Here is a 13,959-nt window from a genome sequence, read left to right on the forward strand (position 1 = left end):
CTAAATCCTGGATCAATTCTATATAAACAAAATGATAGAAGAACATATTAGTTAATAAGGGAAAACCTACAGTGCTAGCTATGGTGTGGTAGCAACTAGATATGAGGTGCTAATTTTGGTTAGTTGTAACTCTATGCCCTAGGCGATTAGGTAATTGGAATTGATATCTTTCCCATTCATTCATTTTTATTTTTTATTTTTTTGGTTAAAACATTTGTGTCCAAATGTGAAATACTTTAATGTAAGTAAAGAACATGCAAGAAATTTGATACCTCAAATTTTCTGTTTAGGACTAGAACACTGGGAATACATCCCGAAGTGTCAAAACATAAAAACACTACATTTTGAGGCTGGACAAATTATACGTTTGAACCCTACTACAAATATGAATTTGCATAGCTAAGAATGAAAGATGTCCTAACATTTTATGCTTATTTATGCCACTAATGCTAAGAAGGGAGGTTCCTGTGATTTCTCATTTCTTATACCATATAGTAAGTTTGTGCAATAATCGATAACCCGAAATGATAGTAAAACAATGCCTATTTATAAGTAAAGCTAAACATTTAACAACCTATACACTTTCCAATGTTCAGTAGAGCATTGGATTTGGACCTTATGATCAGCAAAAAAGAAAACTTTTTTCCTCATAGCATTTGAACTACATGAAACTTGACCATAAAACAGGCCTTTAGAAAAGCTGGATCATAACAGTAAAATATGAAAGTCGACAAGATTACAATGCAGACTTCAAATCACCAAGAAGATGATATTCTTCAGGACTGAGAACGTCCTAAGAACTAAAATATGGATGTTGGAGCATATTGGAGCATTAGAAGCAACCTCAGAATTGCGACTTGTCCAAGCTATCAAAGTATGGATGATCAAGTGCAGCTTTTGCTGAAATCCTATCTGCCGGATCATATTGGAGCATTTTCTACCATGACCAAGCAAAAACAATAACAGACCAAGCAAAAACAATAACATTATACATTTACTATTCTAACAAGAAAAGAAATAACAAAAACTTAAGACTGAAAACTAGGGATGTGTATTCGAATCGGTTATCGATAAATCAAATCGATTATTTGCTATCGGTTTATCGATTTCGATTTCGAAATTTTCCTTATCGAGTTATCGATTTCGATTTCGATTTTGTCCTCTTCGGTTATCGGTTTATCGATAAACCGATAAGATATAGTAAAAAAAAAAATATTTTTTTTACCCTTATTCTATAATACTCTTTCCTTTACCCTAAGTCTCTAACCCTATTATTTCATCTACCACATTTAAGAAATGATCATATTTAAAGCTCAAGGGAATGAAGTTCAAATTAATGGAAAATAGAATTAGCCGTGATGATGTATTTTTATTTTTTTTATACTGTTGGAGTGTTGGTGGCATACATTTGATCCCTTACTTTAGTTTCGTTGCATGTGCTTGTTAACACAATTTTTATGTTATAAACGGTGTTCATTTTATTTTAGCTTATTTTTGTCCATATTAGTTAGGCGTGTTTATAGCAATATACTTTCCGTAGAATCCCGCAAATTTTCTTATTGGTGTAATCGATAAGCCCCAAAAAAACGATAAATCGAAATCGAAAAAATCAAAACCTTATTGAAACGATAACAATAAGCATATGTACAAATCGATAATCGATAAGTAATTATCGATAAAGGGTCAAAATTGAATCGATAAATCGAATGCACACCCCTACTGAAAACATGAGCTGATATAGCAGGAAAATTTATCCATAAGATGAGATGGAGATTTACCGTGAGGAGATCCACACCATCAGGACCCAATGCTGGAACAGCAGAGGCCAAGTTCTGAGGTTCCCATTTTGGATAAACATGCCAGTCGCGGAGTGAACTCACTCCAGGCCACTGCTTCTCAGTTGGGGTTCCTAACAACCTTCACCAGTTTACATAAACATATGTTAAGATAATCAATTCATTAGCCATATTCAAATTTATCAAAAGAGAACAGTTGGCTGCAATGCTTTATTCAGTTCATTTTACTTTTGGTTTTATTAACATTAGTACTAGAAACTTGATGCTGCCCTTCAAAATTTCAGATTTAAAACCTCTAGAAGTCCACCATTTTAACATATTGCTTCTATTTGTCATACCCCTTTACAAAAGCTGCTTTTAGGAATGAAAAATCTTTCTTGTATTACATGTGCCCAATTTTCATATCATCAGGTAAAACCCATCTATCTTAAAGAATATGTAACAATTCTATCCTTGACCCTGCAGGATATTTGAAAGCCAAACTATCAAGGTGGCAATTGGTATCAAGATATAACATCCTGAATACTTGATACCTCAGCAGTAGCTTTGTCTGAGGTGTTTGCTACTTAAACTAAAGAGCAATTACACTATGCCAGAAGCTACTGTTATAGCTGAATCCAACATAGACATTGTGGGTAACCCCCCCCCCCCCCTCTCCCTACCGGACCACACAAAATGACAAGAAAACAGGAAAATGCAAAGACTTGGTGATAGATCATAGGCATACCTGAATATGTGAAGCAATTGCTGAAACTCAGAGTCACCAGGAAATAAGGCCTGCCTTCGAACCATCTCGGCTACATCATGTAGAGAAAGCAAATTAAGACCTATGTATGGTAGAGTGAGTGAATTTCACCATAAATAAAGCTTGCCTTCGACCACTAGGCCAACCCCTTCAGCGACTAAAAGGATTTTCGTTCTTATATCCATTTCTTCGCCAATGCTTAAACCCATACCCCACAGGAAAAGAGATTATCTAGAATTAATGTTTTATGTCTGGCCTGAACCGCTTGGTCCAATTAGAATAAATTGTTAGTTTTAGAATTTACAAAGAAGTGCTTTACAAGAATTTATTTATTCTGCAAAATTATTTTGATGTTACAAAGAAAATATAGATGGTAAAAGTCTTCACTGGATAAGTTGTAAAAATAATCAGAGTTCTTTAGAAGTGCTTCTAGAGATGCTGTATCAAATGTTGTCAAAGGCAAAAAGTGTATAAAAGATTCTAAGGCCTGCTAGGGATTTAAGTGCAAACCGGATTTAAAGCATGAGCTTAAATCTCTAACTAGTAATGAACATAAACACAGCCAATAATTATATGAACAAAGTAATTGAAAAATCCTACAATAAATGAAACATATGAAGTAAGAATATGCAAATTAAGTCTAAAACCAACTTAAATTTTGAATTTTAGATGCAAAGATGCAGTTTAAAGTTTCTAATTCACGTTAAATGATAATATTTCTAAATTCCTTTTCATAATACGTAAGAAATGTATTCATAACCCTTTTTGAACAATTAATCCATCTCTTTCCCAGTTATATTTATTGTTTAATGTCATCCTCTTCAAGAAGAACCCAATGAGACGCATGCCTTACCGCCTCGACACCTGCACTAAGTGTTGCCTAAGCCGAGGCAAAAGCTCCACAACCTATGCTTCACCTAGCTTTAGGGCGTAAGGACGCCTCATAGGAGCCTTAAGGTGCACACCTACTTTAATATGTCCATCCTCGTGTTTTTCAACCGCTCTATCAAATATACCAATTCTCTAAAAACAGCCTTTGAGATCAAAAAGTATTTTTAGAACTTAAGATATCTTGAAAGCAACCCAAAGCCCTTCCATATTTTATATAAATGTGATACTGAAAGAACATAAAGTGCCCAAAACCAACTTCTTGTGAAGTTCAAACCAGGCATTTAAAACTACCTTCCCATGGAACTAATATGTTCTACTTAATATAAGAACAAACTTACGCCTAACCAAAATTTCCATCGGTAACTACAAATAGCATATTAAAATTATCATGTCAAAAACACATCGAACAAACAGTGCTACAAGAAACTAGTCAAAGAGAAGAAAAGGCTAAAATGGAGTATGATTCAAAGCATCAGATAACAGGAATATTGCAAAAGAATTAGAAAACATTTCTAACTTAAATGAAGCAAAAAAATCTAAGCAGAGAATTAGTCTACAAGAGTAAATAGCATGATCAACTCAAACAAACTCACCAAAAATACATCCCACAGACCACATATCAACCGCAGTTGAGTAATGAGTAGATCCCAACAAGACTTCAGGAGCTCTGTACCATAGAGTAACAATCTGAACAAAAAAAACAAACCCAAAATGAGCAATTCCACTAATCAAGTACTTAATTTTGACTTCCAGATTTCGCTTTCTTTCTATATCTTTCTGATGATTTAGGTGGCAATGCTAGTATGAAGAAAGAGAAAACTGTGTTAACCTCATGGGTGTAGCTCTTTATTGGGACAGTGAAAGCCCTTCCAAGACCCAAATCAGCAATCTTAAGTATGCCCTTCTCTTTGTCCACTAATAGGTTCTGTGGCTTCAAATCTCTGATAATAAAAGGTTGATTAACAATAGGTAAACTGACCAAAAATTACAGTAAACCAACACCACTAGTACAAGTTCTACTGTGCTCAATCCCAACGACTTGAAATTGGATCGTCATTTAAGCACATCTCAAACCAATATTATACAAAACAAAACAAAGGAACTAGAAGCTCCATATATTTTCTACTGGCATATAAGTCTAACATGGCTAACGACTCCTAGAAAATATATGACCTAAAGTAAACCAACCATACTAAAATGACTAAAACATATATCTGACTTACACTAATCTAACCCAATGCAAAAAACATAAAGGACCAGTGACTAAAATAGACCTGTGGAGAACTCCATGGCTATGGCAGTGAGCGACCCCTTTGCACAATTGATATAAGAAACTCTGTTGGAAATGATAAAAAACGTCAATACCAATCAATAGAAATAAACATATCCATTCCAATTTAAGTCATCAACTCAACCCAACATTTCCACACTAAGTACAAATACACATGTGAAAAAACGCTAAAATTTCAAAAATATGAGTAAAATTCTTAAACCATAATTTCAAAAGTGTACTTAGATTTAATACTAAAAAACTAAAGATTGAACTCACCATATTTAAAATTTTAATATGAACCAAAGAAATAAACATTTTCAATACGGAGTACAGACATCTATCTTAAAAATTACTAACATTTCAAAACATACAAAGAGAAAAGGGGTTACGCTGACCTGGATGAGAGAAGGAGGGAGAGGTCTAGGATTAGGACCTTTACGATGAGAATCGACGAATTTCTTCAGATCAGTATCCAAATACTCAAAAACTAGGTAAAGAAGAGGCTTCCCATTTTTGTCAATTTGCTCGACACAGAGGAGACGAACGATGTAGAGAGAATTGGAAAGCATTTGAAGAAGTGATATTTCTCTTAAAGCAGTGGGTGGAATCCCTTCTTCGTCCATTTCTAGCCGAGTTTTCTTCAGCGCCACCAATTGACCCGTTGCTTTGTCCTTTGCTTTATATACTTTGCCGTACGTTCCTTCTCCTACTTTCTCCAATTTCTCGTATTTCTCCATTGTTAAACGCTGATTGATTTCAACGAAGAGAGTGGCAGAGAAAACAGTGATGAATTTCAATTACTAGTATTTGAGGAGCGCAATTTCCCCGTTACAACGGCACTCCACCGACAGCAGGGTTTCCCTTTTCCCCCTCTTTATTTTGAATTTTGAATTTGCTACTTTACACATCCTACCGCCCTCCTATTTATTTGTTTATTACTTGCGTCGTATATGACCTATTTTGGTGCCACTAGCTAATTGAAACATTTACCTAAAATGACGATCACCCGATCGCTTAAATTAAAAATAGTCGATGAATGTATAATATAATGTATAGCCCGTATATAATATGTATATAGTTTTACATAATCAGTGTATAATTTAGGTATTCCAGATAGAAAGATAAAAAGTAAATCCGATCGACTATTTATATAATCCCTAGTTAATTTTGGATAAAAATTCTTTTCAACAATACTCAGTCTTAGTTTTGTATCTTTGTATTTTTGCTTTGGTTTTCTAATTGGCGTGTTTGCTCCTGCTCTTCCTTTTATCTTTTCTAAGCCGAGAGTCTTTCGGAAACAGTCTCTCTACCGTAGGGGTAAGGTCTGCGTACATTACCCTTCACAGGCCCTACTTGTGAGATTACACTGGGTCCATTATTGTTGTTGTTGAATTAACAGGGAAAAATTAAATAATAAGTTCGGAAAAGGCAATTTATGCAAATGCGTTTCTTTTTGTCTTACTTGTCAATAAAGTGAGAAAATTATGAGATTTTCAATTCAAATCTAAGCAACCAGTTATATATGGTGAAAGATAGCATGTACTTTTTGGAATTAATCGAGATACGTATAAAATGGTCAGAACACCATTGTCATCACACACAAAAAATGTCTACATATAATTCATTTAACAAGTATCCAACTATAGTTTAATCAAATATTTTTTTAGAAAAAAACAAGTCGTACTTTGGTAAGAAAAAGACCATCTTTTACTTATTCCAGAATCGGACACTTTATTAAGAGTGTCTTTATTAGGAGCTTATTACATTCGCTCTAAATTGAATATTTTGCCGCTAATAACTTCAACTTAAGAAATAAATTAGTACTTTGTATATTTGCAATGTTGTACTTGAATAAAGTAACAAATAATATTTGAATGCATGTAAAGAATAAACTGAAAACACAAAATTTCTTTACTAAATGCATTTGATAATATAAGGAAAAGATTCTGGCAATTCTTTTTAGAAAATAACATTATCCACGTCATTTTCTACATAGAGATTTGCTTCGTGTTGTGTCTTTTTTACTATATGGAAAAGGAGAAATATTTGGTATTTGAATATGCCAACAACTTTGACCTTGAAATTTATCTAGACATGTTATCGCTTCGTAATATGTTTTCACAATATGTTATAATAGTTTGCAAATTTTGCCCTTTCCAATAGTTTCACTAAGCATAAATATTTCGTGATAATTTGAATATTTGGTTCAATAAAAACTTATACATTGGTTGTTGGATGTAAACAATTTACCTGGTTGTTTATTTTGGAGTAGTAGTTAAAAGGTTAATGGCTGTAAATTGCATTTCACTATAATTTTGAAAATTGGATAAGTACAATTAATTAGGGAAGTGGAGTAATTTTGAAAATCATTGGATGTATGTGAACATAAATATGCATGACTATTGATTATATATTTTTTGTATATATTTTATGTGCAGATCTTTAGAAGAGACAATTATTGGTTATCTGTTCTAAAAAAAATTTGTGTATATAGATATAAACTTACGTGACTACTAATTAAATTGGGTATAAATGGAAATAAACATGTGTCGCTATTGATTATATATATATATGTTGCTTTGTTTTTATATGCAATACTACAGAAGAGAAGAGACAATTATTTGGTCAAAAGACAACACAAATTATTATGAGAAATACATTGCCTTTTAATTTGTTTGTAAAGATATAAGTTTTATATTTAATTTCTTTTTGGTCATACTCCTATGTTTGAATTCCATAAAATTTAACATCAGAAAAAGTTTTAACTATTACAATTTTATTTATCCATATATCATGAAATTGTATCTTGATGACATAAAATATTCTTGGAAGAACAAGTAACCGAGCAAGTTTATCCATCATGGAATTGTATTTTGAAGACAACGTATACATCTTTTGAATATTAAGCGATCGAAATTTCCTAATCAAGTTTCAATCTTCTTATAATAATAAATAGATCACTGCAAATCTGTATTTTTAGTGCATCTGAAGATAGCTGGAGTGCCAGAAAGAGTATAACAATATATTGAATACTTCAAAAGTTGCTCTCGAAATCAAATAAATACGTACAATTTCATAAAGGACATTGATCTTTAGGTTAGAGTCCCTTACAAACTTGGCAAATGGCAATTGCCGCGGTATTGATTTACCAATTCAAAGTTTATAATTTTTTTAATTGATTTGAAATCCTAATTATTAGATAGAGTGTTAAAGATCACTATTTTATCCTATAATTAGAAACAATAATTTCTTTTAAAATAAAATTATTCACATGCCTTTCTAATCCAAGTAGGATCAACTTTGTAGGGTATCTATAATTTAAATTGAAAAAGAATTCCATCATTAGGTAATTTACAATTAGATCCTTAAATTATACAAATATTTAAGGGCAAAAAAATTTGATCAATATTTTAGGGATATTTTAGTCATTCAACATTTAGCATAACTTATTCGTGCTTTTATAATATATTAATATCTATGAATGTGCGTTGCACGTTAGTAATGACACGTGATGATTTAAATATTTATTTATATACTAGTCTCTAAGTTCGTGCGATGCACGAATAGCTTTAGTGGCGGATCAAGGTTAAGGAATAGGGACTCTATTGAAGCTGCTTCTTTTGAAAAATTATACTATACATATAAGCATAAATGATTTTTTGGAGAGTAGAACCTCAGAGATAGGAGAAGAGAGTTGTAGATGAATTTGTAGTACTCCATTTAGGTTTTTATGTATGAACTTTCTATGTGTTTATTTTGGATTAGAGTTTAAATCCTTTTAAACAAGTAGGTACATACCTTTAGATCTTTTATTGTTATCCAAATTTGTGTTCTACTCAAATTTTAATTTAGTTGAATCTACAAATATTATACTTGAACAAGTGCACCTTTAATCATATGATACCAATCCTTGTATAAATATTCAAATTAATTAATATTACAAAATTTAAAGAAGAATAAAACAAAGAGGTTGAGAGAGAAGATTTTACTCGTTGTTGTTTGTTTCATATTATTGGTATTTATACAATAGCTTTAGCGGCATCCCTTCACATAAACAGTCCATAAATCTAATACACACATTCTACGATATGGTTTACATAATTATATACGGACTCTGCTGCACAATAAATTAAATCGCAAATATTTATCATATCCGGTATGAAATTACTTTTTGAAAGAAATAAAATAGCTTCCAAAGGGTAAAAATACTTTTTTTGACACACCTCGTTTAGAAAATAGTGGAAAAAGAAAATTAATTAATATAAAAATTAGAATCGGAGAGAAAGTAGATGTCTTTGAGAAGGATGAAGGCTTCAAAGTCCAATCATCAAATTTAGGAGTGGATACTAAATTATACTCCATTCAGTTTTTTTTTTCGTTTTTCAAATTCAAAATATTTCACACTGAAATCTCTTTGAAATAGTGTTTTGACTTAACAGTGATTTAGTTGTTACTTACGGAATTTTAGAGTATGCATTTATTTAAAACTTTACTTTTATTTTATTGTGTATTTTTACTGATATAACCAATTGATTTATGGTAAGTTAACTTAATATATTAAGGTTAATTTGGTAAACCAACATTATATTCATGCTTTTATAACAATATAGATTAAGGAACAATAAATTTAATTAATAAGAGAAATTTTATGTTAAATAATACAGCAATCATTTAAATGCCAAAAAAATCATTACATTAGCATAATACATGAATTTAAAATAAAAGAACATCATCAAAACTTACACAAATGATCAATTTTGTCATGTTAGTTAGATAATTATGTATTATAGTTTAAAAGTAAATGTGATAATATCTTAACGAACACTTCTTTGTGGACAATTTTTTTCTATATGTTTCCTCCTAATGCTTTGGTTGTTCTGCCTTAACCAGAACTCTTGTTATCGATTTGGATATCCCTCTTGAAAGTGCAACATACAATTGCTCGTGCAAGAAAATATATTGCGGTAAATATAGCTCAATATTTAGAATGTTTATCCTTGTGTTTTATTTATTGTATTTGCAAAACATAAACATACTAAAAATTATTTTCACACAAATTTAAAAGGATATTCCTTAAATTTGTGATGGTTATTTAGGTTACGGAAAAGGGCCAAAAATGCCCTTAACCTATTAAAAATGGCTCAAAATTATCTTCCTTCCACCTATTGGTTCAAATTTGCCCTTAATGTTATTTTTACGTTTAAAAATGACATTGATGGACATTTTAATTGGACATGTGACATTTATTTAGTGGTCCACACGTATTTTTCTAACCCAACCCAAAAAATCCGGCCCATCCATTCTAATAACCCGATTCTTTTAAGATAACTCTGATTTTATTTTCTCTTGCAAGAAACCAGTTGACAATTTTTCTCTTGAATGTATAATAATATTTTCTCCGGTGTAGAGTTATATTTACTAGGGTTCTTATTTTCCTCTTCTTTCTTCCTTCCTCGATCTTCCATCAACATAATAGAACCAGCCATACATTAAACACAATTTAACCAATATAACAACAGTCACCATTAAGCAACAATAATATTAGAACTAAAAAAGAAAATTAAAAGAATTGAAACCAAAAATAAACTTAAATCAGAGAATTAAAAGAACCAAGACAGAAAATTAAAATAATTGGTATGAAAATATTAGAAGAACTGAACTGTACAAAAACTGAACTCAGAAAGCAGATGAAAAATTAAGGAAGGAAGAAGACGAGGAAAGAACTCTATTTGGAACAAAAGAGAAGAAAACAATCGCTAATGACGTTTTCAGAAATGTTGGGTTATTTTAAAGAAAAATTATCAGCTATGTCCATTTATAAGTAGTTCATTACAAAAATTGGTCAATTGATAAAGTATTATTAATATTAGCCAAATTAGCCAATTAGCTATTTGTAGCAAAAAAATATTAATTTTTTGGTTTATTTTGAGTGGGTGCTATTAGAATAGATTGGGCACAACTTGAGGAGCTTGAATCTCAGTTTTGGGATGATTTGGTGAAATTTTGAGGTGGTTTGAATTGAAAATTCGAAGTAAAAATTGAACATGAAAAAAATGATATGTGTATCATACTGTGTATCATTTGTATATCACATATGTATCATATTTGTATCAATTATGTATCACATGTATATCCATGTATACTTGTGTGTGAGATACATGCGTGATACATGTTTGATACATGTGTCGCAGAAGACTTTTTTGAACTCGATTTAATTACGAATTTCGATACAAAACCAGTCCAAATCACCTCCAATCTTCCTCAACTTTTGTATATTGATTTACCTATATATTTTCAATGAATTTCAACTACACCCATTGAAAAAGTTCCTTTTTTGTTTAGATTTTTGGAATATTGTATATATTTTTGTATTTCATCACCTTATTTGCTACCTCATCCATGAAATTTTCTTTCCGTCTTGTCTCTAGTGTTGCTAATCATGCGTAAAAATATGGAAGGTGATTTTTGCATGTGATTCTTTGAGAGAAAGAACCCTATTATTTGGTTTTTTAATTTTTATTGACTAGTTTTAGTAAGTCTATGACTAATGGCTAGAGGTTGGTAAGTTGAGATTTATTTGGGACATTTGTATAAGTTTCCCTATTTTAAAAGGATTGGGTTATTAGATGGGTCGGGTCTTTTGTGTTGGGTTAAAAAAATCCATGTGGACCACTAAATAAATGTCATATGTTCAATTTAAATGTCCATAAATGCCTTGTTATCTTTCCATTAAAAGAGGGGTATTTATAAGCCTAAAAATAACATTAGGGGCAAATTTGAAACAATAAGTGGAAGGAGGGTGTTTTTGAACCATTTCTAATACGTTAGGGACATTTTTGGCCCTTTTCCGTTTAAGTTATTTGAAAAGGTATATCAAATCTAAAGTGTGTGGCTTCACAATAAAATTGTTGTTGGTACACCACTCGCTATTATTGCTAGTAGTATCGTGCCTCTTAATATGATATTGCAAGTAATGCATGACATGAAAATATTATTTCGATTCCACCGGAGGCATCTACAAAGAATAATCTTGTTATACCAGAGTCGACTCTTTATAATATAGTCTTGAAAGCTTGTTTTTATTAGGATTTAGCTTTGATTGTGCTTTCTCAGACACTTGTATAACATTTTGATTCTTAATAATACACTATCTTTTTTACTTTGTGTTCTAACGCTCTTTTTATGGAATAAATTTATGTATCCTAAGATTTTTTGGTTAAAACTTGAATAAGAATTTTACTCATATGAATTTAAAAATAACTGAATTGAATTCTCTTGCTAAATAATTATTTTAAAATTTTAATTATTTGGTTTTAACATAAAAAATAATTTATTTTATGTTGATTCAGATATTAATATTAGTTCATTTCTTATTTTGAATATTTAATCTTAATTATAATTTTATCCACCATAAATTTATTTTCAAAGAGTAAAAAATTGATATGACATTTCACTTTTAGATCGTTACATTGGTAGAATTGTTAGTGGTATTGACTCTTACCAACCATTTTTTTCTCTTTATCACACATTTATATTCTTAAATATTTTCTTAATTGTTGTTTGATAATTGAGTATTTTTCAATATTATACAAAAAATTGATAAAAAAATATTATTTGAGTAGGAAAATAGTTTAATTATAAAATAAAAATATATTAACGTGGGGTATCTTTTTCTCAATTTCAACTCTTTTTGTAGTCCATTTAATATTATTATTATTTTTTCTTGGTATTGAACATTATAGAGTGGTAATGTATTGCCAATACAGAGGATTCTTATGAAATTCATTTTATTCAACTTTTCTACATATTTTTAATAAAAATTTAATAGATAAAATTTTATTAATTTTAAATATTAAAAATTAGCATACAAGGTGTAAGCACGTGATTTTTGCTTTACGAGCAATCGCTCCAAAAGAAAATAAAAATAGTGACAAATGACTTCGCTATACAATGTTTCGAGTTTTCCGTGACATGTGTTGTTAATCATTTGTGGGTCTGTCCATTTTTGCATCCAATCTTACCGATCAAAATACGAAGCATGTATGTCAGGGTAATCAAAACCATAATTCGGTCGTTAAAAGAAAATCCACAAAAATATGAAATTCATCTAGGTTGTGATTTAAACCTACTTAAATATTTCAATATGTGTGTGATAACTGTGTTAAAAGTTTAAATTGTTTTAATGTCAGTTTTTATTATTTTTATTTATTTAATTTTTAAAAATTAGAAAAAAAGAACAAAAGAAAAGAGTGCAAGATTAACCGGACTTGGGCCTGTTTGTTTTGAACATTCTAAGCCCAAAAGCAGCCCAAGTCAGCAGCCCAAGCGACCCATTCCCCAGGCCATCAAAACGACGTAGTTCAACACCAAAACTACGTCGTTTCAGGGACGGTTAATCTGAGCCATTCATTTCCATTGATCCGATGGCCTTTATTGGCCCTCATGACCCGACCCATTCCCATTTTAACCGACCCCCTACTTAACCAAACGACATCGTATGGTTAAGCTTCCCCAATCCTGGCCATCAATTGTAATCAATCCAACGGCCAGGATTGAATCAGCCTCCCCGTATATAAGCCTTCTATCATACCTCACGCCCCCTATCCGAACCCCCCTCCACTCACCGTCTTCACCAAAACACTGAAACCCCCCCCCAAACCCTAGCATCCGCCCTAGTCTCCCTCGCCATTAAAGCCGGCGGCATGAACGCCGGTGACCACCTCCTGAACACCCTAAGACCCCCTCACTCTCCTGAACATGGATCTGTTACCCCCTAGCCTCGAATCACCTTCCTTCGTCTCGAATCTTCATTTGAAGATTCGAGTCGAACCCGGACCTATACCAAACCACCCCATCTTCATACCAGACACTCCCCGGACCCTCCTCGTGACCAAACCAGACTTGGTTTGGTCCGAATCTACCCACAACTCCTAAAAAACCAGATCAAAAAACCCAGACCTTAGAACACATGCACCTGGGAAATCCGGCCGGGCTTGAAAGGGGTTTGAGGCTTAATGGATCTTGACCAAGGTGTTCTCTTGTGAGAACACCCTGGTTAAAATTTGTTCGGCCTCAAATGGTCAAAGCTAAGTCGGACTTGGGTCATTTCGGTTTAAACTTCCCCAGTAAGTGTCCTCTCTCCTTTTTAGTTTTGATTGAGTTGTCAGCATGATTTGTTGTGATTATTTGTTATTATCTGTTATTTTTCCTGTTTTCTTCCATCTCTAGCAACGACCTTTTATTTGGTCGGTTGA

General features: G+C 31.9%; 1 protein-coding gene across 1 annotated transcript; it reads right to left on the bottom strand.

Annotated features, from left to right (window-relative positions):
- Nucleotides 1-622: 622 nt before the first annotated feature.
- On the bottom strand, nt 623-5,602 carry LOC104215120 (cell division control protein 2 homolog C). Its single transcript, XM_009764866.2, has 7 exons — nt 5,101-5,602; nt 4,707-4,768; nt 4,262-4,373; nt 4,026-4,119; nt 2,524-2,593; nt 1,779-1,917; nt 623-937 (listed from the first exon to the last, which is right to left on the bottom strand). Exons 1-7 carry the CDS (start codon nt 5,440-5,442, stop codon nt 845-847), a joined length of 912 nt encoding a protein of 303 aa, XP_009763168.1. The 5' UTR covers nt 5,443-5,602; the 3' UTR covers nt 623-844.
- Between the last annotated feature and the right edge of the window lie 8,357 nt (nt 5,603-13,959).

The sequence above is a fragment of the Nicotiana sylvestris genome, chromosome 12 (assembly GCF_000393655.2).
Source record: "Nicotiana sylvestris chromosome 12, ASM39365v2, whole genome shotgun sequence".
NCBI classification, from domain to species: domain Eukaryota; kingdom Viridiplantae; phylum Streptophyta; class Magnoliopsida; order Solanales; family Solanaceae; genus Nicotiana; species Nicotiana sylvestris.